We start from the raw sequence: 26,699 nt of genomic DNA, 5'->3' as shown, positions 1-26,699 counted from the left end.
AAGGGTAGGAATAAATTGTCAGTTTTCAGAATGGAGAGAGGTAAAGAGTGGTCTCCTCCAGGGGTCCGTACTGGGACCAGTCCTATTCAACATATTCATAAATGATCTGTAAAAAGGAATAAAACAGTGAGGTGGCAAAATTTATAGATGATACAAAACTACTCAAGATAGTTAAATCCCAGGTAGACTGCAAAGAGTTATGAAAGATCTCACAAAACTGACTGGGCAACAAAATGGCAGATGAAATTTAGTGTTGATAAATGCAAAGTAATACACATTGGAAAACATAATCCCAACCATACATATAAAATGATGGGGTATAAATTAGCTGTTACCACTCAAGAAAGATCTTGGGGTCATTGTGGATAGTTCTCTGAAAACATCCACTCAATGTGCAGCAGCAGCCAAAAAAGTAAACAGAATGTTGGGAATCATCAAGAAAGGGATAGATAAGACAAAAAATATCATATTGCTTCTGTATAAATCCATGGTACACCCACATATTGAATCCTGCATGCAGATGTAGTCGCCCCATCTCAAAAAAGATATATTGGAACTGGAAAAGTTTCAGAAAAGGGCAACAAAAATTATTAGGGGTATGGAACAGCTTCCATATAAAGAGATTAACAAGACTGACTTTTCAGCTTGGGAAAGAGACGACTAAGAGGGGGTGATATGGTAAAGGTCTATAAAATCATGACTGGTGTGGAGAAAGTAAATAAGGAAGTGTTATTTACTCCTTCTCATAACACAAGAATTAGGGGTCACCAAATGAAATTAATAGGCAGCAGGTTTAAAACAAGCAAAAGGAAGTATTTTTTCCCCACACAATGCACAGTCAACTTGTGGAACTCCTTGCCAGAGGATGTTGTGAAGGCCAAGACTATGGCCACGTCCACACTTACCAGGGATCGACGCTGCTGCGACCGATGCAGCGGGGGCCGATTTAGCGGGTCTAGTGAAGTCCCGCTAAATCAACTGTGGAGTGCTCTCCGGTCAACTCCGGTACTCCACCGAAACGAGAAGATTAAGTTAAGTTGATGGGACAGCGTCTCCTGTAGATGCAGCATGGTGTGGACACAGCAGTAAGTTGACCTAAGCTACCTTGACTCCAACTACATGAACAACATAGCTGAGTAGTGTAACTTAGGTCGATTTACCCTGGTAGTCGAGACAAGGCCTATAACAGGGTCAAAAAAGAACTATATAAGTTCACGGAGGATAAGTCCATCAATGGTTATTAGCCAGGATGGGCAAGGATGTTGTCCCTAGCTTCTGTTTGCCAGAAGCTGGGAACGGGTGACGGAATGGATCACTTAATGATTACCTGCTCTGTTCATTCCCTCTGGGGCACCTGGCATTGGCCACTGTCAAAAGACAGGATACTGGGCTAGATGGACCTTTAGTCTGACCCAGTATGGCCATTCTTATGCCTAAGTAGACCTGCTTTGTTTTATCCTCCTCTGAAGCTATAAACAGTGTAACTGCCTACAGTGATAAGTTACCACACAAGCCTTCCTAAGCGAGCACATTTATTCTTAAAGTGAAAGTATTACAGAGAAAACATATTAAAAACAATAAAAAGCTAGACACATGCTAATGAGCTTACCAGAGATCACCCTCAACTCAAGGGCTCTGACAGGTGACCAGTCTTTCAAATCCAATCAAAGGATTTTTGGTTCATAAATTCATAACAGACATGCGCTCAGAATGAACACACATATGCATATGCACGACGAAGTGGGTATTCACTCACGAAAGCTTATGCTCCAATATGTCTGTTAGTCTACAAGGTGCCACAGGACTCTTTTCCGCTTTTACATATGCATAGGTTAGCCTTTCATTTATATAGCTTGGAACATTGATATTCAGAGACCCTGAACAGCTGATCAGTCAAACAGTGGTTCTCTCCTCAGGACACGCCCTCAAAAGGTTGGGTCCGGAGGTGGGAATTTGCATTTCTCTCCCCCTAGGTGTTTCTCAGGAAATCTACTGAACACCATACTGGGACAAGCCGCACATGCATATTTAACGTTGCAGAAAAAAGTACTGTATATACTCATTCATAAGCCAAATTTTTTTAGTAAAAAAGGGAAGCACCAGAGAAAGGGGTTGGCTTATGAACGGGTACAGAGAGGGAGAGATGGGACACAGCCCCTGCCCCCAACAGAAGGAGCAGACCACAGACGCGCCGCCCAGCCCGCCTCAGCAGGCCGCAGCGCCCGGCCCGCCTCCCTTGGCCCTCCCCAGATAAGGTGGGAAGGGATAGGATGGGGAGAGTGTGGGAGTCCCAGTCTAGGAGTGGGGTCATGTGGGGGGTGGTCACAGGGGTTACTTCTCTGAGCCCCAGTTTCTCTCCCCCCAAAAATTTCCCCATCAATTGCTGTCCCGGCCCATCAGAGTAAGCAGCTGGCACGCCGGGACACTTTGTATACTTAGGTTTACCTCCGTGCCTGCGGACTCTCAAGGTAAACAAACCATCTTGGCCCACCAGCAGCTTATCCTGATGGCCTGGGAGCCAAAGTTTGCCAGCCCCTGAATTATAGGGTTAGCTCATGAATGGGTCATAAATTTTTTTCATTTTTAACTTATCCATCTGCGCCGGGGGGGTTCAGCTTATAAACGAACCGGCTTATGATTGAGTATATAGGGGTAATATTTAATTATATTTGAAAAATAGCATCATTTATATGTTCAAAAGAGGGCAGAATTAAGGTTCTGTACGTAATTTTTCACTGCACAACTAAGATAACTGCTCATGATGTTGCTTGCTACTACTGTTCTGGTAATTGCTATTTGTTTAGCAAAATTGATTTCTTTGCCCAAGTTGCTTGATTGTTCTTGTCTATATTAATTGACGGTCTGCTCCCAACGTACCTATTGATTGTTCTTCACCAACCATTGTCATTACCTGCCACCAAGACACTCATCATACTTCTCCTGTTACTGTCTTTCCTCCCCTTTTACTTTCTCCCTTTCTACTGCTCCCCAACAGCTGTACCTTCTCACCTTCACATTCTCCCTTATTGCCACTTTCTCCTTCTTGCATCAACCCTCATGTTCCTTGCATTTCCCACCTCTATCCCTCTGGACTCTCCTTCAAACTTCACATCCATTCAGGCCTCCTCCCTCCCATTCCCCCCCCCCCCCCTTTAGAAACATCTCTTTATAAAGACAATTGCCATTCACAACCTTTCACCTCTTGCCCCTCTATCTCATGGCATGCATGGGAACCTGGATCCCTTCACTAGCTTCCTCTAACCATTCTGTTGGTGAGAGAAGTTGGCCCAATAAAAGGTCTCATCCACCTGTCTCTCTAATATCCTGGGACTGACATGGCTACACTGTCTAACCATTCTCTCTCTCTCTCACACACACACCCACCCCCTCAAGGAGTCCCCAAACGAATGCAGAGACGTTGTGTTTTTCATCTCCTTTTCCTGTCACTTCCAAACAGCCTTCTCTTCTCCCATTTCCTGCTCCTCCAAGCTATCTGCCATGAAGTGGAGGAGGAGACTCTAGTCTCCCCTTCCACTTCATGCAGCTTTCAGCCACTATTTCCATCCAACTTCTTCCCAACCACCTTCCTCTGATACCTGGCTCTCCCTCCCATTTCATCACTGGTGACTTCAAATTCCACATTAATATCCCATCTACCACCTCCTTCTTTGCCCTCATCTTGTTCAATCTCAAACCCTGAATTAACTTTCCCACTCACCAAAACAGACACTTCTCTAAGCCTTCTCTAAGCACTGTTCCTTCTCTGTTCTCTGAAAGTCAGAGTTCCTTCTCTGGCCTCCACCAAAACTCCTGTTATAGAATAATGAGTTCTCTCACTTGCTCTCTACCTCTATTCCTTCCTTCTACTTCTTCATACTCATCTAACCTCCCCTTTCCAACCTCTCACTGTTTTGCCTTGCTTTCTTCAAAACAAAAGCAAAGTCTAGAAGTCTCTCCAACCTAAAAGAAATATTTTATCCCACTTGCCTGCAAGACATTTCCTCAAATACCCATCTTACAACTCCATCATGGATTTCTGCCAGTCTATCTTTAACTCTATCCACTCTATAACTGCCCTCACCAAGATCTTTAATGACTTCTTCCTCGCTAAATTATGGATGTCTGTATTCTATCCTCATCTTTTGACCTGCTACCTGCATCTGACATGGTTGCTCTCACATAAACACATGTACCACCCATGTCTTCCCTTGGTTTTAGCAACTCTGTCCTCTCCTCCTACTTCTGATCACTCCTTTTAGCAGGTCCTTCTCTCCCAGCCCCCCCCTTCTGTCGGGTTTTATCTAGATTAGAAGAGGTCAAGATTAAGTCACAGTTAACAACATGCGACCCAAGCACAGTGTTTTTCCTATTGTAGATGCAGATTAATACCTCTAACCTTAATTCAGACAGTAAAAGGATTAAAATGGAAACTTCATGCAACCTTAACAACAGTGGTAGTTACTGCTGTACTACTATTTTTTATGACACTGGATGGTACATTGTATCTAATTTGAACTCCTCCCCTCTACCCAAGTGGGGTGACGGAGGAATAGCTGGCCTGCTCTTTCCTATTGGTTAGCCCCAAAAGAAGGCTAGGATTAACTCTGCATACTTGCATACTTCTATTCTCCTTTGTTGCTTGCTGCATCACTATGGAAAGAAAATTGTAGAATGCATCCAATGAAGTGAATTGTAGCTCACGAAAGCTTATGTTCAAATAAATTGGTTAGTCTCTAAGGTGCCACAAGTACTCCTTTTCTTTTTATGGATATAGACTAACAAGGCTGCTACTCTGAAATCTGTAGAAAACAGTTACTGCATTCTAAATAGCCAAGAAGCTCTATTATCAGCATAATCCAATCAGCAATTTGCTTTCCCAACCAACACTGGCCATATACTCAGTCTGTGCTAACCCTACCAAAGGAAGAAAATTCCAAGATACCAAAAAAAGCCATGTTAAAGGACATGCAGGTCTTTTGAAAACAAATTTGACCTTTGAATTGAAGCTATTTAACAAAGTAGGCTGCGATCGTCTCCAAGACAAATGTTAAGGTTACACAAAGTTCTCCCACCATCTTTGATGAATTTGAAAACTGAAGTTGTTTTGCACATGACAGAAATTGCAGGTGCAGTTTTAACCATTTCCAGATTTAAATGCCAGTCTACACTTCCACTTGCCAAACATCATTATTGATGTAGCGTAATTTCTAGAGAGCTTAGTTTGCCATGAATGACTTCTACCATCATAAAAACTAGAAAAAAACATGAACATGTGTAAATTGATGGATTCTTACTCGCTGAAAGCCCTCTATCCAGTCACAGGATTTCAGTACTTTTTCTTAAGACCTCGTTTTGTTTTTTTCAAAGTAAAACCATTTAACACACTTCCAATATATCTACCATGTCCTTTCCCCTTGACATGAGGTCTTTTGCAGTGGGCCTGTCTACTCTCTACAGCAGGGGTGACCAACCTGTGGCTCCGGAGCCACATGTGGCCCTTCAGAAGTTGTATAGGTACCGACTCCAGGGCTGGAGCTACAGGCGCCAACTTTCCAATGTGCCGGGGGTGCTCACTGCTCAACCCCTGGCTCTGCCACAGGCCCTGCCGCCACTCCACCCCTTCCTGCCCCCTCCCCTGAGCCTGCAGTGCCCTTGCTCCTCCCCCCTCTTTCCTCCCCCCCCAGAGCCTCCTGCATGCCACAAAACAGCTGATCAGGAGGTGTGGGGAGGGAGTGGGGGAGCTGATCGGTGTAGCTGCCGGTGGGCGGGAGGCGCTGGGAGTGGGGGAGCTGATGCGGGGCTGCTGATGCATTACTGTGGCTCTTTGGCAATGTACATTGTTGAATTCTAGCTCCTTCTCAGGCTCAGGCTGGCCACCCCTGCTCTATAGGATTAGACTCCACAGCTGCCAGGGAGTCAAGATGAGCCTCTGCTCTTCTCCTTCCTAAAATGCTGCTTACAGAGGTACACTATGCAAGCCGCAGAGTCGCACATACACTGGGTTCTTTCCTTTGACCTAAAGTCTCCTGCAGGAGCTTACCTACTCCCCACAGTCCCCTCCTCAACTGAGCTACTTGCTGGTTTTTATGAGGATACGGTGGTGATCTGTCTTGAAGATATCACCTGATCCTTGGCCTCAGATGGGAGGCAACTGATTAACCATAGATAGGACTAGACCCAATATCTACTATAAAGGCTGAATTCTTAATTAGGAAAATTACCCATGCCAGCAACAGCTACTTACTATTCAGATATGAAAGAAATCCATCTCCATGAAGACAGAAATCAAGTAATCTGATAGGCATCCAATTCTAGGTGTCACTTTTCAGAGGACTTGGTTAATGCCAAATTTCAGCACCAAATATTTTATGCTTAGCATTTTAAAAGCTTCCCTGCCCTCACTTACAAACCCCAAAATGCCTTTGGAGGTACAAAGAGTTAATAGTTTTTAGCCTGAGAACACCACACGGGCCTAAACTCAGACATTATGTATGCAGGTGCAATTCTGACTTCCATGGAGTTATGCCCATTTACACTTAGGGTATGGCTACACTTGCAGATGTAGAGCGCTTTGAGTTAAACCAGCCTTCGTAGAGCGCAGTAGGGGAAGCGCTGCAATCGGTCCACATTGACAGCTTCAAGCACACTGGCATGGCCACATTTGTGGCACTTGCAGCGGCATTGGGAGCGATGCATTATGGGCAGCTATCCCAGCATGCAATTGACTCAACATGCTTTTCAAATGGGGGAGTGGGGTGGAGTGTGTTGTGTGTATGTGGGAGGAGAGAGAGTGCGTTGGGGGGGGGGGCTGAAAGCATGTCAGCATGCTGTCTTGTAAGTTCAGACAGCAGCAGACCTCCCCTCTTCCCCGCCTCTCTCTCTCTCTCTCACACACACACACAGCATTCCACAGTAACGGCTTGCTTTCCCTCAGAGCAGGCTGTCAGAAACAGAGCTTTCAAAGGGCATATCCACATTCCTAGGCAAGTTCAAAACAATGAGAAGAGTGGCCACTTGACTTAAGGGGATTATGGGACATTTCCCGAGGCTGATCAGAGCGCAGTAATGCAACACCTCGTTCACACTAACCCCAGGGCGTTTCAGCCACTATGCAACAAGCGTTAATCTTCTTGCCGAGGTGGAGTACCAGGAGCGTTCTAGCCGTGGAGTCAGAGCACTCTACGTGCCTTGCCAGTGTGGACGGGGAGTGAGCTAGGGTGCCCGGGGCTGCTTTAATGCGCTCTAACTCACAAGTGTAGCCAAGACCTAAGTATGAATTTTGCCCATTGTCTTTAGATTAGGTTCCAAAGCATCACTGATGGATTACAGTTAACCTTTGTCAAGCTATGTGTGTCAGCTCCCAGCTTCTGAAAAGTATTACCTAATATAGTTATACATCATATTACACAATAAGCAGGGTCACCTAAGAATTAGAGCTAAGAATGAGAAGATAGACCAGTTATTCTGCACCTATCAGGCTAAACCATAGTCTTGCTGTGTGGCCCTAGGAAAGTCATTTGACTCCTTGCACTTCAGGTGAAAGTTAGATGAAGAGCAGCACTTTAGAGAAAGCAAAATGCCACATTTGAACAGAGTCTCCTATGTGAATGGATTTTTAGAAAAGAATATCTGGTAATTAAAACACCTGGATTTAAAGGAACAGCTCAGTATGACTGTCTAGCACAAAAGAGGAGACTTTCATCCCCTATTTAATTGCTAGGTTTTTATCCTTTTCAAGAAAAATACACTTGCTTTCTACAAAAGAGCCTGATCTGTGCAGGAGTCACAATCAGGATATTGATTCATATGGACAAAGCAAACAAAGAACTGTTTTTGTAAAAATACTGAAGTGTCCCAATGACTGATGCCCTACATCTTTTAGTAGCAGTTAAAAGTGAAGAGAAACTTCCCACTCCACAGGTGTCCATACTAAAATTATGACCCTCCATTAAAATGTCATTTGTTAAATATTATTCCAAGAGAATGAAAATACCGCTGCTAAAAAACCTTTATTCACATCTTGTCAACAGCCCTTAAGAGTATCTGTTCAGTTAGTCCTGCTTCAGAACTGGAATTTATCTCTTTTTGCTAGTTTACCTCGAAGGCAGGATCATCATTCTCCCAGTCTTTGATCAACTACAAATATTTTGTTTCAACAGACAGACTCACAACAGAATACTCAAATCATGAAAGAAGTCTACATCTTCCAAAATCCTCCTTCTGAAAAAACTGAGTGCTAAGATGCAAGATTTAAAATGCAGCCATAACAGAGCTGATTTCTGTGAAACATGTGAACCACAGAGCATTGTAAACTAAGTCTGCGTGTAGAGAACACTTTCCAAGATAGGCCACTTTTGACTACAGTCCAAACAGATTATTTGCCAGATGAGAACAAAAAATTAAAATAAGAAAAATAAAAGATACGTGCTTTATATTTAAAAGCACCTGCTCCAAGTACCAGGAAAATCATGGGTCTGCGTTCAGGATCATTTTACATAACTGGATAGAAAAAATGGGCTTCCTCTATCTGCTGACCCTCTCAGCAATAGTAAAGCTTTTCATACCTGAACCATGAACCTTCCCTTTTGTCTCATCAGCTATCTCTTCTGAGTGGGGCATAGGATAGGGATAAAGAATAAATACATAGGACTGCAAATGAAGTCATCCTCCCAGCTTTATTAGAGAGTTTGAGTAGTCATGCAAATATGATGCTCTTGCACTCTTTCAATATGGCAAATATTTAGACAAATTAATTTTTAACCCAAGTGTTATAAGAACTAAGTGATGTTTGTTTTACAGTAATCCAAAAACCACTAAGAGTACCAATTAGCTGCAGACGAATTGTCAGATACCATCCAAAATGTCACTATTTCTAAACAAGAACTGGAAACGAATTTAGCATAGAGAAACTCAGTCAGACAATATAAACCTTGAAAGACTAGTACCGAGAAGTCACCTACTACAGGACAGGCCCAACAAAGATAACAACAGAACGCCACTAGCCATCACCTTCAGCCCCCAACTAAAACCCCTCCAACGCATCATCAGGGATCTACAACCTATCCTGAAGGATGACCCATCGCTCTCACAAATCTTGGGAGACAGGCCAGTCCTTGCCTGCAGACAGCCCTCCAACCTGAAGCAAATACTCACCAGCAACCACACACCACACCACAGAACCACTAACCCAGGAACCTATCCTTGCAACAAAGCCCGCTGCCAGCTATTCAGGGGACACCATCATAGGGCCTAATCACATCAGCCACACTATCAGAGGCTCATTCACCTGCACATCTACCAATGTGATAGATGCCATCATGTGCCAGCAATGCCCCTCTGCCATGTACATTGGTCAAACTGGACAGTCTCTACGCAAAAGAATAAATGGACACAAATCAGATGTCAAGAATTATAACATTAATAAACCAGTCGGAGAACACTTCAATCTCTCTGGTCACTCCATTACAGACCTAAAGGTCGCAATATTACAACAAAAAGACTTCAGAAACAGACTCCAATGAGAGACTGCTGAATTGGAATTAATTTGCAAACTGGACACAATTAACTTAGGCTTGAATAGAGACTGGGAGTGGATGGGTCATTACACAAAGTAAAATTATTTCCCCCATGTTTATTCTCCCCCCCCCCCACCACTTCTCAGACGTTCCTGTTAACTGCTGGAAATGGCCCACCTTGATTATCACTACAAAAGATTTTCTCCCCCCTGGCTGGTAATAGCTGTCTTAAGTGATCACTCTCCTTACAGTGTGCATGATAACACCCATTTTTTCATGTTCTGTGTGTATATAAATCTCCTCACTGTATTTTCCACTGAATGCATCCAACGAAGTGAGCTGTAGCTCACGAAAGCCTATGCTCAAATTGGTTAGTCTCCAAGGTGCCACTAGTACTCCTTTTCTTTTTGCGAATACATACTAATACGGCTGCTACTCTGAAACCTACAAAATATGAGTATTTTCAAGGGGACCCAGGACAAGTGTAGTACCTGAAACACCTTATTTTTTTTTCCCCAAGATTATTATATTACAAGTTGGTGTCCCTTTAGTATAACACAAGATTATTCAGCAATATCGTGGCACCAGAAACCAATTGCTTCAATTCTCCAGCTGCTTTTTGCTCTAGAAACCATGATAACTTTGTTTTCAAAGTACATTGTAACTTTACTAACATAATTGCAATACATTCAGAGGGGTGAACAAAGACTTGAAGCTTTAGAAAACTAGTCTAAAGTTATATATAAATCTTAGCCACTTGCTACATTTCAGAACAAAGTTAGCTGGAAAAAAACGTACAATTTTGAAAATTAAGTTTTACATTACAAACATGATTAAACAAAGGTACTACAAAACCAAGTGTTTAATCTGTAAAGCCACACAGTTAAGCCAAGCTGACAGCTAACATAGGGAACTCATGGCATCATTCAGTATTTGTAAAATCTTAGTTTCTTACAAAGGCGGCCCATGAGTTTAAGTTTGGCACAGAATCTTGTGTGTCTCACGCCACGTCCCCACCCCACAGTGGAGAATCACTTTCATTTGGTTGCTTTTGCACACAGGACTCACTCAACAATGACAGCAACAGACAAGTTAAACTGACAGCTTGGCTAATTTCACATTAGTTCTCCTTTGGGTCCACAGAGGAAGCTCTCTGTAAAATCAGCACAGGTGTAAGCCGCCACTGCTGCTACTGGGGGTTTATAGGCTAGGACAGGGGTAGGCAAAGTATGGCCCACATCCGGCCCGTCAGACCTTTTAATCCAGCCCTCGAGCTCCGGCCGGGGAGTGGGGTTGGGAGCTTTCCCTGCTCCAGTGCTCCAGCCGGGAAGCGGGGTCAGGGGCTTGCCTTGCTTTGCTCAGCTCCTGGAAGCAGGGGCAGCCAGGGGGTTCCGCATGCTGCCCCAGCCCCTGGTGCCGGCTCTGCAGCTCCCACTGGCTGGGAACTGCTTCAGGTAAGCGCCGCCCAAATCCTGCACCCCTGAACACTCCCCCCCCGCCCCCCTCCCCAGTGCCCCACCACCCTTCCCCAGCCCTGATCACCCTCCAAACCCTTTGATCCCAGCCTGGAGCACCCTCCTGCACCCCAAACCCCTCATCCCCAGCCCTACCCCAGAGTCTGCACCCCCAGCCAGAACCCTCATCCCTCCCATGAGCCCCAATCTCTGCCCCAGCCAGCCTTCCGTACAATTTTCTTACCAAGATGTGGCCCTCAGGCTAGAATGTTTGCCCACCCCTGAGATAGGACAATGACAACACTAACATTAGTCTCTTCTCCCCACCTCAAGCAGCAGAGGATTGCATCTGTGCTTGTATTTGAGGACTGCAACTATCAATCCAATTAGGTGAAAGAAATAGTCTGGTCTGTAAAAGACAGCAATGACTCCACTTCTCCTCTATTAGCTCAATTTTAAGCTCTAAAGGTGATGGAGGCTGGAAGCATGAAGACTATGTTTTCAGCCTTTTGAAGGGTGAAGAAAGGTGTACAGTGGTTGTACAGCACTAGCTAATTGTTTACAAACATATTACCATTGAACGAGACCAGCCACCACAGAGCCATATGGCACAACTAAGTAGAGAAAAGGAAAGATTTGATGAGGAAAAGCATGGCCAAGAATTAAAGGCTGATAAAGCTATTGCATCTCTTACCCCATGCCTTGATAAACATGTCAATCAATCCTGAAATTTCAGTGGGAAAGCCAACGCTTTTGGCACACCTTGACTAGATTAAGATAGGAAATCAGTGAAACACTTGAAATTATATCCTAAATGTGACCTATAGCCTTCCATAACAGTTAAACACTATAGGCTTCTTGAATTTATACCTATTCGTACTATTAGCAAAAGCTAGCTAAAAAGGCCAGAGCTTTCAAGCACTCAGTAGATTTTATATCAAGTTCTTCATTCTGGTGCTTCAGTGGTTAACAGCCAAGTTTTAACAAATAAGGAAAAACTCAGCTGGCAAAGAATTTCCTGCATCAGCAACTCCTGACAGACAGCTGGGTTGTACCAATCTCAACATTTGTGGCCCCAGAGAAATAATTCCATGTCTGACTAATTCATTAATGGAATTTGTGCTCTGGCAAGCTTGAACAGAGATCACGCACCTTCTGAGGTTTAGTTTCATTTGAGCTAGCCAGAGAGAAGATAACAACTGTTCAGAGTAGAACACTTCACTGAGATATGTGCACACCACCCTAGTTCAAGCAAATGAGCACAAAAGCAAGAATTAAATTGGTAGTTGGCTGAGAACTATAGGAATTCACAGGTGGAAGGGAAATTGTTATGGAACATTTTTAACTGGGGTAGGTTTGAGTTACAAAAATGAAAGCAGTAGATTTTCAAAGGCTTAAATGGCTTTCCTTGGGAGTTAGGCACCAAAAGTGACTTTGAAAATCTACCCCCAAAGACTAATTTACTATCTGCAGTAGCAACCAAATCTTCCATTTTAAAAAGTGATGGGTATATCTTAAGAGCACAGAGTCAAAGCACCAGCTGGGAAAGAACACCAGTGTCCACATGAATTCAGAAACATGAACCAGAAATCAACACCAGTCAAGTAAGTTCCATTCAGTAGTAAGCCTCGTCCAGAGTGTGGGGCTCAGCCGTAATTCCAGTTCTTGCCAGATAATTGTTTGCATGCAGACATGAACCCGATTGCCTTCTCTCAATTATCCCACTCTGATTTTAGGCTTTCCAAGAGATCATCATGAAGGACACTTGCCGAGCAAAATGGTTTTGGAACAGTGGCAAGCTCTCCCTATGGCTGATGCATACCTAGTGTTCATGCCTGATAAACAACATATGCAAAGCCAGTGGTGCTCACCAGCCAGCATAATTTGCATTTGCCAAACCAGATCTGACCACTGGTCCACCAAAATCTGGTATCCTACCTCTAACAGCCTACACATGAGGTTTCAGAGCCTGGCATAACATACCTCTCCCCCATTTCCCTAAAGCATATGGTCAATCCTTCAATGCTGTATATAGGACTCCAAAAGAGGAGATTTAGTTCTAGACCTGTATTTGTAACAATTAAATTTACCTTTTGAAGCACGAAATTTCCAGATTCACAACTCACCAAACTCACATTGGTTTAAAACTATAGCATCAGTAAAATAATCTGGTTGTTAAATGGGATACTCAAGGATTTTTGGGCCCAAACACAATCTCATGCAACAACTCTAGAAGATCACCCACATGCATACACAGTATAATCTATAAACATTGTTTGGGTCCGCAACAATCTATATATCACTGAGGACCACTGCGACATTGACAGACAGGTCAAATTGTATGTGACCCATAACAACTTACCAAGAGACACTGAAATGTAATCAAGACAATCTATTTGCATGTGAGTTTCAAAGAGATGGCCTAGACCAACAATCATTGACCATTTATTTGTAGTAATAGAAATCAAGAGTAGATGCTGAGTATATTTGTCTGTGTTTACCTGTATCTTGTTACAAGTTTAACAGTGTGATCTAATTAGCTGGTAGATGCTAAAATCCTGTTCCTGTCTTATAAGGCATCATTACTGCCTATTGACTCAAAGATCAAAGATGTAAGATACTACAGGAACTAATATTATTATTGATATCGTCTTCATCTTAATTTCTTTGCTATGATGAACTGCCTTGATAATTTGAATGGCTAATTGATTTATGTAAATGATGAAGCTAGTTTACTTGTGTATGCATAGGAAATAGAAGATTAGCTTCAAACCAACAATATACACTGCCTATTCTTTATCCAGGAAAGGTCCTGATGTGACGAGAGCTGTCAAGAGGCTTATCAGCTTGCTACAAGACTATAAAGAAAAAGCCCTGGGTCTGATCCTGCCATCTCAGGTCTGCTTAAACTTTGACAGGGAAGGTATAAGCCACAAGACTGAGGTATCCAGGTTTACTCTGGATTTAACCTGGAATTCTCATGGAAGAGAACAAACTGGACTGTTTATTGGACTATAACCTTTTAAACTGATTCCAGAAAGATTTTTACAAATCAGCAGCCTCACCATCTCTGCTATGAAACTGACCTAAAGACTTTTCATATATCTGTATGTTTATTGATCTCTTAACCACTGTAACTCTCTTCCTTTTTCTTTTCATTATTAAACCTTTAGTCTTTTAGATACTAAAGGATTGGCATCTGCATGATTATTGCATGACTACTGGAGAATATATGGTACTGTATTATAGAAGCTATTTTGTTACTGATTTGGTGACTCTAATTATTACCCCCTTTGGGGATTGTCTGCCCTATTGCTTACTCAAGGCAAACTGCAAGGATTCTCAGGGTGGCCCCTTCAGGCATCCAGCCACAACCACACAAACTTTTAAGAATTTTTAAATCATCCTTAAGAACACATTCTTGGGCTTAGGTGTGTAGTGTCCTTTCAAAGTATTAGACTCACTTCCAAAAATGGTTTCTTTCCTGTAGCTGCTCTTAGCCAAGGTAAAGCAGACCCAAATCCTGAGTTGCTCTCATTTTGAAGGCATTTGTTGTACTTTTATTGTTCAACAGAATAGCTGAACCGTGGTCCCAACTGTTTTCTCAGGCACCTAAAATTCCCGTTGATTTCAATGAGAGTTTTAGGTGTACAAAGAATGCAAGATCAGGCCCCACATTTATTTAATCAATTTCATTCCCCAACTTCCAGTTCTGAACATGAAAGATGAAAAGTAATTCTAGAGGTACTAAAACACTAGTGGAATTCCATTAATCAAATTGCACATCGGAACATCGGTCAACACTTACCTGCTACCCCACCTCACTGCATCACAGACATAGAAAGGATTCACCACCACTCAGAGAATTAGCATTACCAGACCTGAGTTTACTGGTCTATGATCACACAAAGGAGCCCCACTAAATATGGTTTGTCCTCTCAACACTGAATAAAAATTACAGAATAAAAATTTATTCTGTGAAGCATTTTCATCCATATCTGTACAAATAGTTCTTGTGTCTCTGCGCACTGAGCAACCTGCTAGGATTATCCTATCTAAGCAACAAAAGACTCCAAGTTTTATGGTAACAGTACCCATCCTTCTTTAAAGCCCCCTGGCAATGAATTGGCAGTTGAAGAATCTAGCTGGCATGGATCCACTCCAGTTTAGCAGAGGAGAGAAGACTGGACTGCTAGGCTACAGATAAGATGGCTGTCTTAGACAGCTGCATTAGGGACAGATGAAGTACTATAGGGAGTGATCTTTCAAGATGTCTTGAGCTTTGGCTACAGCCCTCAGAGCAAGTTTGCAATTATGGGACAGGATGGTTTCAAGGTCAACCATCTCATCCCCATTGCTCCTCTTTTCTGCTTCAAATCCACCCTGCCTCACAAACAGGATGGAAGCACTTATAAAATATGTTCAGAATTACTCCTATAATTGCTTTAACAGCATACTCCTAAAATCAAATTCAGCTACTTAGGACTTACAGTACTATAGTCTAGAATGCAGATAATTCAGCTCCTAATAAAAATCTGTATGCCTGGGGTTACATAATGCATGAAAAATCAATTGCATGCCATAATACACCAATACAAATGCAATTTTCCTTTTCCCGATCCACTGATTGCATCTCTTGTTAAAGTCACATAGCTAGTCAATTTCTCATCAGGAACCACAGACTGGCATTCAATCTCCTTGGTGATAAACTATGCTTCATCCTCTCAACAAAAGAGAAAATGAGACATTAAACACGTGACCTTACTGGGCCCCAATACTATTGATACCACCCCGTGCCCCCACAATGCTTGTATGGATGGCTGCTGCTCACAGGATTCTCTAAAGAAGTCTAATGGCCTGTCACAGTGCAGCATTTAAGAACCACTTTGCCAGCCATGTTATTGTACACCATAATGCTGAAGCTGCTTTGCACTCAAAGTGAATTCACACATTCTGACATAGCTACCTACCCTGTGGCTTTTGGCTACAGATAGAGATTTTGGAACATTTTCCTGATTGACAAGTCACTAACTTTTACGTTATTTCTTTGAAACTGTATGTAATGGTTAAAGCATCCATTATATTACAATGGAATTTCTTAAAGATTAAAGATCTTGTCAGCTGCGTTTGTAATTCTGATGATAAAATGCCATTAACTCAAGTGTCTGCAATTTGTGCAGCATATTAGATATTAACCTAGGTAATAAAAGTGGCTACCATGTCCAACAGTAACAGTGGAGCAATTTAAAGTCAGTCAGTCACTGGCTTTTTTAAATGAAGAATCATTGACTGAAGTCATACTGAGGCTTTGTAAAACTATTATAATCTGTGCTAATTTATTTTTAATTGAAAATTGCAGTAAGGTTATAAATGCTTTTTAAAAAATGCTATTACTGGTAGGATCTCTTATTTGACTTTGACAAAATTGTTATAGGCAAAAAAGCAAAATATTATAAGTGAAAGCCTTGATTCCGCAAAACATTTGAACAGATGTGTAACTTTACCTATTTGAAGAGTCCAGTGGACTTCAATGAGACTACTAAGGTGCTTAAAGTTAGGCATGTGCAAAATTAAACAAAATACAAAAACAGCCACTTTAGAAATTTAAGACTGTAAAACAGTCTTTTATTTACAAATAAATTTAAGAATAAAATTAAGAATTTTTAAATTCCGATTCATCTCAAGTAAAAAAAAAAAAGTCAAATTTTGACTCTATTGAGTCTGTGTTCTAAACTAAAAAGGCAGTTTTCATCATTAATTGAGATCTATTCATTAACTCCTATGTCAACTAAAACTATAAATATTGCTTTCTAAATTCACTATTACCTGGTCCTCCTTTTTATCCCTCATCCTTAAGCATATATGAGACAGGGAATAGGATCAGGAGTGATCTGACTTTTACTCTGCACATTGCCCTTGTTTGCTTTAAAAATATTTAATCTTAAAAAAAGTCATCCTCATGCTCTCATACAATCTTATTGTTATAACCAACACACAGTATGACCTTTAAGCAGATTAATGTAACAAAACTGAAGAGGGCTGCCTCAGAGGTATAATCATAGGGGAAATCCTTTGTTCCTCCACTGTATTATGCAGACACATCAGGATTCCATGGGGTGTTAGTGAAGTGAGTTGGCCATTTTTCCAAGGCATCTTACAAGCTATTCTTATCTGACAGAATACTATCTCATTTCAATGATTCTGCTCCTTCCCTGCCCACAGCACACATTTTGAAACCAAAAGAAACCAATTAAGTTTAATTCATATTGCATTATTCACTGAGGACAGCTGATCTCCTCTTAAGTCTTAATTGCATAATAATAGTTCAAGAATCACATTTTATATAAGGAATTACTAGAAACCCAGAGGCTACCTCATGGTAAAGGTGACTGTTAGCAATTTTTATTGCATATGGTACAAAAACCAGCCTGGTTTTGTGAATGTTCATGTATTGTTTCTCTATAACTGCAACTAAAAGTGTTCTGATTCTTTTCACCATTGGTCCTGTTAGACAGCCATTCCTTCATCAAAACATTGCTACCAACTATCCACCTTTGTGAAATGAGCTACACTGGAAAATGAATATTCTCTGGTCTACAACCCCCAATGCTGGTCACTAAAATGAAACTGGACATACACCTGTTAAATTATAAATGTTCACTAATTCCCTTAACCAGAGAAAAGGAAGTACCTTGCTGTTTTTGTTTTGTTTTCTGTTATTGTTGTTTTTAAAACACAAGGAGGTAAAAGAAGGAAAAAAAGAGCACAGTCTACGGTCTCTGATGTATTATCCAGTACCATTAATGAATAATCTATACCACTTCTGCAACCGGACTGATAAGCAGTTCACCAGACCTACTGCTCCCTGAACACAGTTTCTCAGTTGCCATTTCATATGGGACAGGCCAGCCTATTATGTCCAACTTTCACTACCACCGACTGTACTAAATACAGCTCTGATTGTCCCAGTTTTCACAGCTCTTATTTATTAACACCAGAAAGCTGGAAAAGAAAATGGATGTAAATGAATCATACCAAAGCAATAACCTGCCCCCTTCCCAACCTCAGACAGAGTTTTGTGCTTATATCACTTTGCATACCTAAGTCTCAATAATCAGTAACATCCAAGCCTTACTAAAGTGAACGCCTAAAAATTGTTTTGTCAACCACCTGGATGATTTCTATCACTAAATTACAAGGTCTAGATTACAGTTTTTCCCTCTTACTGCTGATAAATCCTTATTCTCCACACACAACACACACAATCCCTTGATCTTTTGAACTTCATATCTTTCCAACTCCTCAGTGTCTTCTAAGAAATCACACCCTGTTCACTAGCAAACTGTCACAAAGTACACCCAGGACCCATCCCTCACGAGCCGCCTTGGGGTTAGGTATTGAAATAACTACTTCTGCAGCCTCTTAACCATTTGTCTGGAACATGGCAAAGGAATTAGATTTGCTCCATATCCTATCACATTCAGCACTAAATATTTTTATCACCGCAATGGAGTCGACTAAGGAATACTATCAGGCCTTCATTTATTTTAATTGCAGGAATAAATCCAAGTCAGTTTACAAAGGGGTCTGATGATGATAACCCAAAATTAATCAATGGTATATTGCAAATGAAGATTAAAACCTTCTTATATGAGAATGAGTGTGTGTAATCATACCAACATGCCCTCAAACATTGGTATTCTCACATGGTTTGAGCCCCACTCCTGTCACTCTTCACATATAAAGCAAATTATATATATATATATATATATATATATATATATATATATATATATATATATATATATATATATATAAGGTTTCAGAGTAACAGCCGTGTTAGTCTGTATTCCCAAAAAGAAAAGGAGTACTTGTGGCACCTTGGAGACTAACCAATTTATTTGAGCATAAGCTTTCGTGAGCTACAGCTCACTTCATCCAATGAAGTGAGCTGTAGCTCACGAAAGCTTATGCTCAAATAAATTGGTTAGTCTCCAAGGTGCCACAAGTACTCCTTTTCTTTTTATATATTTATATATATATAAAGATATATATATATAAAAGATACTATAGAGAAACCCTGTTACATTTGCTTCTTTCTACCTCCAGCCCCATTTTGCTGTAACATCATCCATTAGTTTTATTCTTAAGTATATATATATTCTTATATATATTTCTTATATAATATATATTCTTATATTATACTTATGTAAGTATAAGTAAAATATATATGTATATAAAAAGCAAAATTAGAATATTTTCTAAACCCCATACACTGTTTAACCTTCTTATGTGTAGTAATCCTTGTTCAGAGAGGCAAAAGGAATGAAATTATGTCCTACTGAGATATAGGTTTATGGAATAAGTGGGAAAAACAGCTCATTTTAACAGATGTAAAATAATTTTAGAAGCAGGTTAAGTTTCAAAATCCCTAAGAATAACAAAAGATCCTGGGGAAAAATATTTAGAGTGGACCCTGTCCATTCAAGCAGATAATCAGAATGAATAATTTATAGGCATGCTTTCATCTTCACTACTGCTGAGAAGAGTTGCATTCTAAGGAGCTCAGGGAAATGCCGACACATCTGCTAACTAAGTGGAATAATCAGTAGGAGTCCAAGCCACGACAGTCCAGGAACCTGTCTTGTTGAGGGGACAAAGCTGACAGGAGACAACGGGGAAAGGCAGAGCACTACTCGCCCTACATGAGGCCAGTATTTCATGCCTTTGTCATAGGGTGCTTTTTGCCTCTGGGGAAAAAAAAAGCAAGGCATGATACCTGATTTTCACCACAAAACACCAGGAGCTGCTTCCCGAGTGCTTCCTCTCACAGCAAATCCATGGGTGCCAATTTCTACTGACTTCTTATACTCATGTCATAGTTTTGGTGGAAAACCTGTAATCTCACAAGGCTGAGAGCTGTGTAAAGCAGAAGGAGGAACAATCTTACAACAGCATCAATTCATCCAGTCTGAACTATTCATTATAAAAATATTACATGCTAATTTCTACTAATAGGGCAAATATGAAAGCCAAAGAATCCCCTGGTAGTTCAAGGAATTTCCTTTGCATAGCATGTAGGATTGGGAGACAATTACATATTATTTGTTTGCTTTTACTGGCTTATGTCCTGTATGTGAAAGTGTGGTTTAAGAAAGGTCAAACATAAATACTACTCAGAAGTTGCTTGGATAAGAGGAAGGTATACAAACAGCGTTGCTTTGATAAAGTGGAAGTCCACAAAGAAAGCTATTAAGAACATGCAGGGAACTGATGCAAGCCTAAAGTAAACTATGGGAACAAAAAATAACGAGACACAGGAAGAAATGGGATCTTTGAACAAATTTAGTTAAACTATGTATATGTGAGCAACTCTTCTGGAAGAGTGTGTGCAGGCCACTTGGTGTAATTCATGCAGAATTCAGGATACAGAAATGCATAATGCTGGTACTCTGCTGCTTCTACAAAAGGCTTGGGTGGTCAGGCACAGAACGACCTCGCCTCTTCCATCTTTCTTGCCTCCATCCAAAATAAGCAGAATGCAATATTCAATACAGGAAGAACCAAGGAATTATAAACACATCAACAAGGACAGGAGAATATTGGGACAATAACTTAAAATTTACAGGAAGTTGCACAAATTTTCCCCAGAGGTGGGTGGTGGTATGGGGAGGTGTGTTTTTGCACATTTTTGCAATACATTATTCTGGTCACTCACATCCCTGCTTTGTTATTTAAAATCAAATTGTCATAGTGTTCATAGCTTTAAAATGGAAACACAGATTTACACATGCAAAAGTCAGCTGAGCACAAAGCCAGTTAGCATCACTACACACCTGAGTAAGGTAGCAGAGTAGAAGATCTCCACTTTGACCTGGGCTCTGCCCATCACTCATCAGATCTCAGGCTTTTCCCCACCACCACCACCAAACTTTTTGAAAGTAGTAAGACTACAAGTAGTTTAAATTCTTTAAGTGCCACTTAGAAGTTAACATTGTTTGTCCATGACTGAACTGTGCAAAGAGACAGTAATGGGTACAAGGCTGTTGAAAACAGTTTATATTAGGTTTGTTTTTGTTTTTTTTGTGCTTAGCCTGAGCAGATCTTTGAGACTTTTGATTGCCCCCATTATTTACTGGGAGTGTTTTGGAGGTGATATGAAGCACTTATCACACCACACAACCCTTTGCGAAATGATACATATAGCAGCCTGTAGCAGCCGTTTAATAAAGCGTCTGTGCGAATACTTCACTGCACTTGTAACAGAGCAGGAGAAACACGGAAGTTAAGGGGAAAAATTCCTCGACTCTAAGGAAGCAAACAGACTCAATCTTCTCCTAGCTCAAGTGATATGACAAAGCCTTGACTAATAAACTAGTACTCCACATTAAGTCAAATCAAAGCTAATTAGATGTGTCCACGCAGGGGTCTGCACCAGTTTAACTAAGCACATTTTGATTTTGATTAAACCAGTACTATCTGCATTTAGACAAGGCCTTCAGTAGAGTGTTCATCCTGGACAATGGTTTGAATAATAGCGAAAAAGAAAATATGCACAATTCTGGCAAGCAAAGCATCTCTCATATATAGGCACTGTCAGAAAACCAACATCAAACAGCCACTACTGGGAAAAGAAATTGGTCATGGACTACTGCTGATCTGGCTCTTAAAAATCCAGGGAGGTTGCATCCATGATAGGAACTGGAAAGGTGTTCTGAACTTATTGTGCATGTAAACACAGTCCATCCTCCTGGTCCAACAATAGCATCCATGAGCAGGCTATGTAGAGCTCTTGCAACCAGAGTACAGGCAGATGACACTGCTTTTGAAGGGTTTATGTGCATCCCTTTGAAGAGTGATTTTGCCCAGCTCCAGAACTTGACCTAACATTTTCAATGTTTGTTAAAATACCTCAACTCCAACCAAACATTTCAGATGGACATACTAGATCAGGGGTTCTCAAACTGGGGGTCGTGAGGTTATTGCATGGGGGGTCACGAGCTGTCAGCCTCCACCCCAAACCCCACTTTGGATCCAGCATTTATAATGATGTTAAATATTTTTTAAAAGTGTTTTTAATTTATAGGGTGGGGGTGTCACACTCAGAGGCTTGCTATTTGAAAGGGGTCACCAGTACAAAAGTTTGAGAACAACTGTACTAGAGAATGCTAGTAATTAAGTCAGTGCTTCTCAACTTTGAGCACTGCCATGGCAGGAGGGCATAAGGGAAGAGGATAAAAGCAATGGAGACAGAGAGAGATACCTGATCTCCTGTCGCTACTAAAAACATACTCCAAAAGCTGCATTTCCTTGAATGTCACCTGCCTTCCTTCCCTGTTATCTCAGCAGCTCCTAATCCAGCTGGCCAAAGAAGCAGCACACATGTATATGAATGTAGGTTCAGGCAATAATCCTTGCAACCTGTTTCTCTTCTCCTGTAGTACGCAGCTCAGCCACAAGAGCACATGAGACCACAGACATCTCAAGAAGCATATTGGTGATAGGGAAGTCAGTAAAAGCACGGAAGCAAAATAAAGAATAGCAAAAGAGACTTTAAGTGAGAGCAACAAGGGTGGGGGTGGGGGGGGAGAAAATAATGGAAAAGGAATAGATAGAAAATGGAGAAAGAATTGAGCAAAAGAAGGGTCATATGGTGACAACGATGCTGATACTTGGGAAGAGGGACAGAAGGGAATTTCTTCCCACCAATCCACCACAAGGACTACTTCAACAAAAAAGAATGGAACCACTAACTTAAATGGCCCCATGCAGGCATTTGCTGTTGCTATTGTCTAACTGGAGATAGTTTTAGCAAAACTGAGTTAAAGTAGACTGCTTAGCTAATTATTTTATGCCATACAAAATTAGGTTCAGTTTTATTTTTAAAAACTCTTCTGCTTGGTTTTTTACATTAACAATACCAGGATGTCACTTACCCCTTTTTACTGAAGAACTTTGACAAGCTCTTTAGAGGACATCATAGGAGACTGAAACAAGTTAAAGCTCTCCCATATCCTAACTAGAGGGACAATACACACACACACACACAGTTCCTTTTCCATTGGTACTTTAAATAAATATGTACAATATGCACAAAGACCACATATCTAGACACTATGCTAAAAGTGTCAAGAGAAAAAAGTTACAGCTCCCAAAGTTTAATTAACACATTAGCGCTAGCTTCCCACTACATCTTCTCCACATCCCTTACCTTGTTATTTTTAAATCCCTATTTACCAGGTAGTACACTAAACAGCTGTGAAGACCAAGGAAATACAAGGAGCTAATTAGAAGGAATGTAGGAGTAGACTGGTGAAGAGAAAAAGAATGGAAAAAAATACATTTGACACTTGTGTTTTTCATTGTAGCCTTTTCCACAACAGGTGAATAGGTAAATTAGTACTGTGGAATGATAAGAAAAGATACCTGGGAGCTCTGATTTTAGAGAAAAACAGAAAATTCAAAGACCTTACTTAGTCTTCTGGAAGAGAAGAGAATGGAAAAATTAATCTTAAAATAATGAATAATGCATAGCGGTGATTAAATTTCCAGTGTACTCTAAGAAAGTGACCAAACAGTTGTTAGCAATGCCCCACCCTTCTTTCAACTGGTAATAACATCAGTTTAACTGCAAGCATAGATGGGATGGAATTGTTTGACACCATTACAGAAAACATGACCAAGATTAACCACTTGACCATATTAGCATGTTTTTCCTGGTTTATATATACCTAAAAAGGTGAATAAAGTCATAAACTGTATTAAAATAGGGATTAACATAGAAATGCCATTATAGTTAATGATACATTCTCACCTTCGATATTGCATTCAGTTTTAGTCACCTAACTGCAAAAAAGGCAAAAAGATATGAGGAGGGTAACAAAACTAGCCGCTGGGGCAAGCAATTTAAAGATTAGGATTATTCTGTAGTTCTCTTACAAAGGAGATGAAAGATAAATGTAATGAGTTTCATCAAGAAAGTTAGTTTTATGGGTAAGCACTTGATTAACAAAGCCTACTCCTATAATGCAACCAGTTTAAAGCTGACAGAATTTTTTACATAACGTTATCAAGGGAACTCATTGCCAGTGAACAGATACAAATGGCTTAGTAAGAAAAATATTAAAATAATTCTACATTTATACAAATAAGAATGGCATCCCAATTGAACACAGGATAAATGTTAGAGGCTCACTTATGCTTCAGGGCACAAACTGGGATCAGAAAATTATCCCAAAGTGCAACATTGCAGAAATTAGACAGACACATTATGGCTATTTTATATGTTCCTGTCCAGCACTTCGTATTAGCCACTTCTGGGGATTGGAATTGTCATACCAGAACACAGTACTATTCTTAACTCAAGAAGGGGTCACTTCCACCACTGAATGATTGAGTGTTCATATACACAAGAAGAAAATAGCTGTTACAAGCCTCACACTATAGAAATATCCTTTTATTGTTCTAATGATTCAGTAAACAAAGCTTTAGAGAGCTGGAAAAGCAGAATTTTCTGCAGCCAAGATCTTGCTTCCCCTTTGGTCTATTAAGCCTGTCAGTTTCAGCAGATAGGCAAGGGGAAACTGTGCTTGGTACTCAACATCCAGTAATGCAAGTATGATTCAGGGTCACAGCTTGCTTACCTTCTATAGAAGGGGCCTGGTCCTGAGCTGCATACAGCATCTCCTTGAAAGCCTGCAGCAAACAGAAAAAATTAAACCAGTCAGCACAAAAGACTTAAGTCACTCTGATAAGCCTGTTTGAAAATGAGTAGCAGTTAAAGTCTAATTCCTCAAGACTGATATATAAAGCTATGGAATATGAGGTCACTGCAATTATACTTATTCCTGACAACAAAGGAAATACACAAACTACGTATTTACTAACAGCTTTGCCTAGAACCAGTTGCCTTGCTGTCTAAAAGACTACCCTGACAGCAGGTGTAAATATGCTCTTTTGGAAAAATATTTCCAATTAGGTAGGACAGGATTTTACTAGAGAGAAACCCGACAATACCAGAGATTTGGTGTGACGTAACAGGGATCTGTCATGGCAAAGGAAGAAAGAGCCTCAGGGCCTGCTTATCAGTATTGTGAACTACTGAAAAATATACACTTTTATTTAAAAAGTGAAAACCACATGACAAAAGAAATCATCATATTTCCCTTTTAGTCTTCTCTTGAAGTGGAGACTAAAAGAGGAAAACATTAGTTCAGATGAGGATCGTTAACCAGCACTCCAGAACCATAGTGTCTCATGCTCCAGAATTCAAGGGATCAAATAGCTCAGGAAACCCAGTACACTAGTTTTCTAGTACAGGAAGCAGTTTCACAAATCAAACTGGCAGAGGTCACACAGTTAAAGATATACTTTGGGCAATCCATTCAACTGCTACATGCACAACCTGGGTTCAAGAGTGGTATTCAAACATCCCAAAAACCTCATGTGTTCCAAGCCCAGCATGTCAGTTACAATCCTTTTTATATGATGATTTTCAGTTTGTTACTGAAGCAATACCAACAATTCAAGAGTGGGTTTTATAGTCTACACTCCTGCTTACTACGCAAGTGCAAATAAGAAAGAAACAGGATGAATAATGGTGAAGCCTAGACTGGTCATGCTGGACCCAGAAACCGCACCATTGCATATGTTAAGGCAAACAATGCCCACTATATAGCGTGCATGATGAATGTGAAAGTGGTAGAGATACAGTTGCTGTGCAAACCATAACTGAATTTTCAGATTTGTGAACCTATCAACATCTAAACCAGAGGTGGGCAAACTACGGCCCGCGGGCCACATCCCGCCTGCAGGACCAGGAGTCCTGCCCAGCTCCTGGCCGGGGAGGCTAGTCCCCGGCCCCTCCCCCTTCCCCTCAGCGCAACACAAAGCCAGCCCTCTAGCTCACCGCTCCTGCCAGGCAGTGTGGCTGGCTCCAGCATAGTAAGGGGGCGGAGGGGTCCCAGGGGGCAGACAGGGAGCAGTGGGCAGTTGGATGGGGCAGAGGTTCGGGCTGGGGGGAGTCAGGGAACGGGGGTCAGGGGCTGGATAGGGCATGGAAGTCGAAGGGGCCTGTCAGGGGGCGGGGGTGTGGATAGGGGGCAGGGAAGTCAGGGGACAAGGGAGTTGGATGGGTCGGGCGTTCTGTGGGGGTCAATCAGGGGACAGGGAGCGGTTGGATGGGGCAGAGGTTTTGGGGGGCCATCAGGGGACGGGAATGCGGGGGTTGGATAGGCATGGGAGTCCCAGGGGTCTGTCAGGGGTGTGGATAGGGGTCGGGGCAGTCAGGGGATAGGGAGAAGGGAGGGCTGGATGGGGGTGGGGTCCCTGGGGGGCAGTTAGGGGCAGGGGCCAGGCTGTTTGGGGTGGCACAGCCCTCCATACAGTTTCGGAACCCCGATGTGGCCCTCAGGCCAAAAAGTTTGCCCACCCCTGATCTAAACCATCATGTTTTAACAAGAATTGCATTGTCTGGTTCCATTTTAGGATATTTAAAGTGTCCAGCCTGTCCTTTTTGGCTATTATCCTAATCCATCCTGAGAACATGTTCTACAAACCTATTTCCTGCAACCAACAAGATACAAACCCCAATCCTTGAGCCGCATGCCAATTCTCCAAGATCAAGACACTGCAGCATAATTAGCAAATAGTAGTCAAGGAAAAAAGCAATCTGAGCAATAAGAGAGAAAATCAGAAGAACTGTGGTAACGGTGGTCATAATCTTGCAAAG

The 26,699-nt window shown here is 41.4% G+C and overlaps 1 protein-coding gene across 2 annotated transcripts in view; it reads right to left on the bottom strand.

The window, feature by feature from the left end:
- Window positions 1–26,699, bottom strand: part of XPR1 (xenotropic and polytropic retrovirus receptor 1) — a 242,870-nt gene that overhangs the window by 205,936 nt on the left and 10,235 nt on the right. For both annotated transcript variants that reach the window (XM_073356577.1, XM_073356578.1), the window contains exon 2: window positions 24,613–24,664. In XM_073356577.1, the coding sequence (XP_073212678.1) occupies window positions 24,613–24,664 (52 nt within the window). The remainder of the gene's footprint in view (window positions 1–24,612; window positions 24,665–26,699) is intronic.

This window comes from Lepidochelys kempii, chromosome 8 (genome assembly GCF_965140265.1).
Source record: "Lepidochelys kempii isolate rLepKem1 chromosome 8, rLepKem1.hap2, whole genome shotgun sequence".
Taxonomy (NCBI): Eukaryota; Metazoa; Chordata; order Testudines; family Cheloniidae; genus Lepidochelys; species Lepidochelys kempii.
Note: the sequence above shows the minus strand (reverse complement) of the source record. Positions and strands in the feature narration are given on the sequence as shown.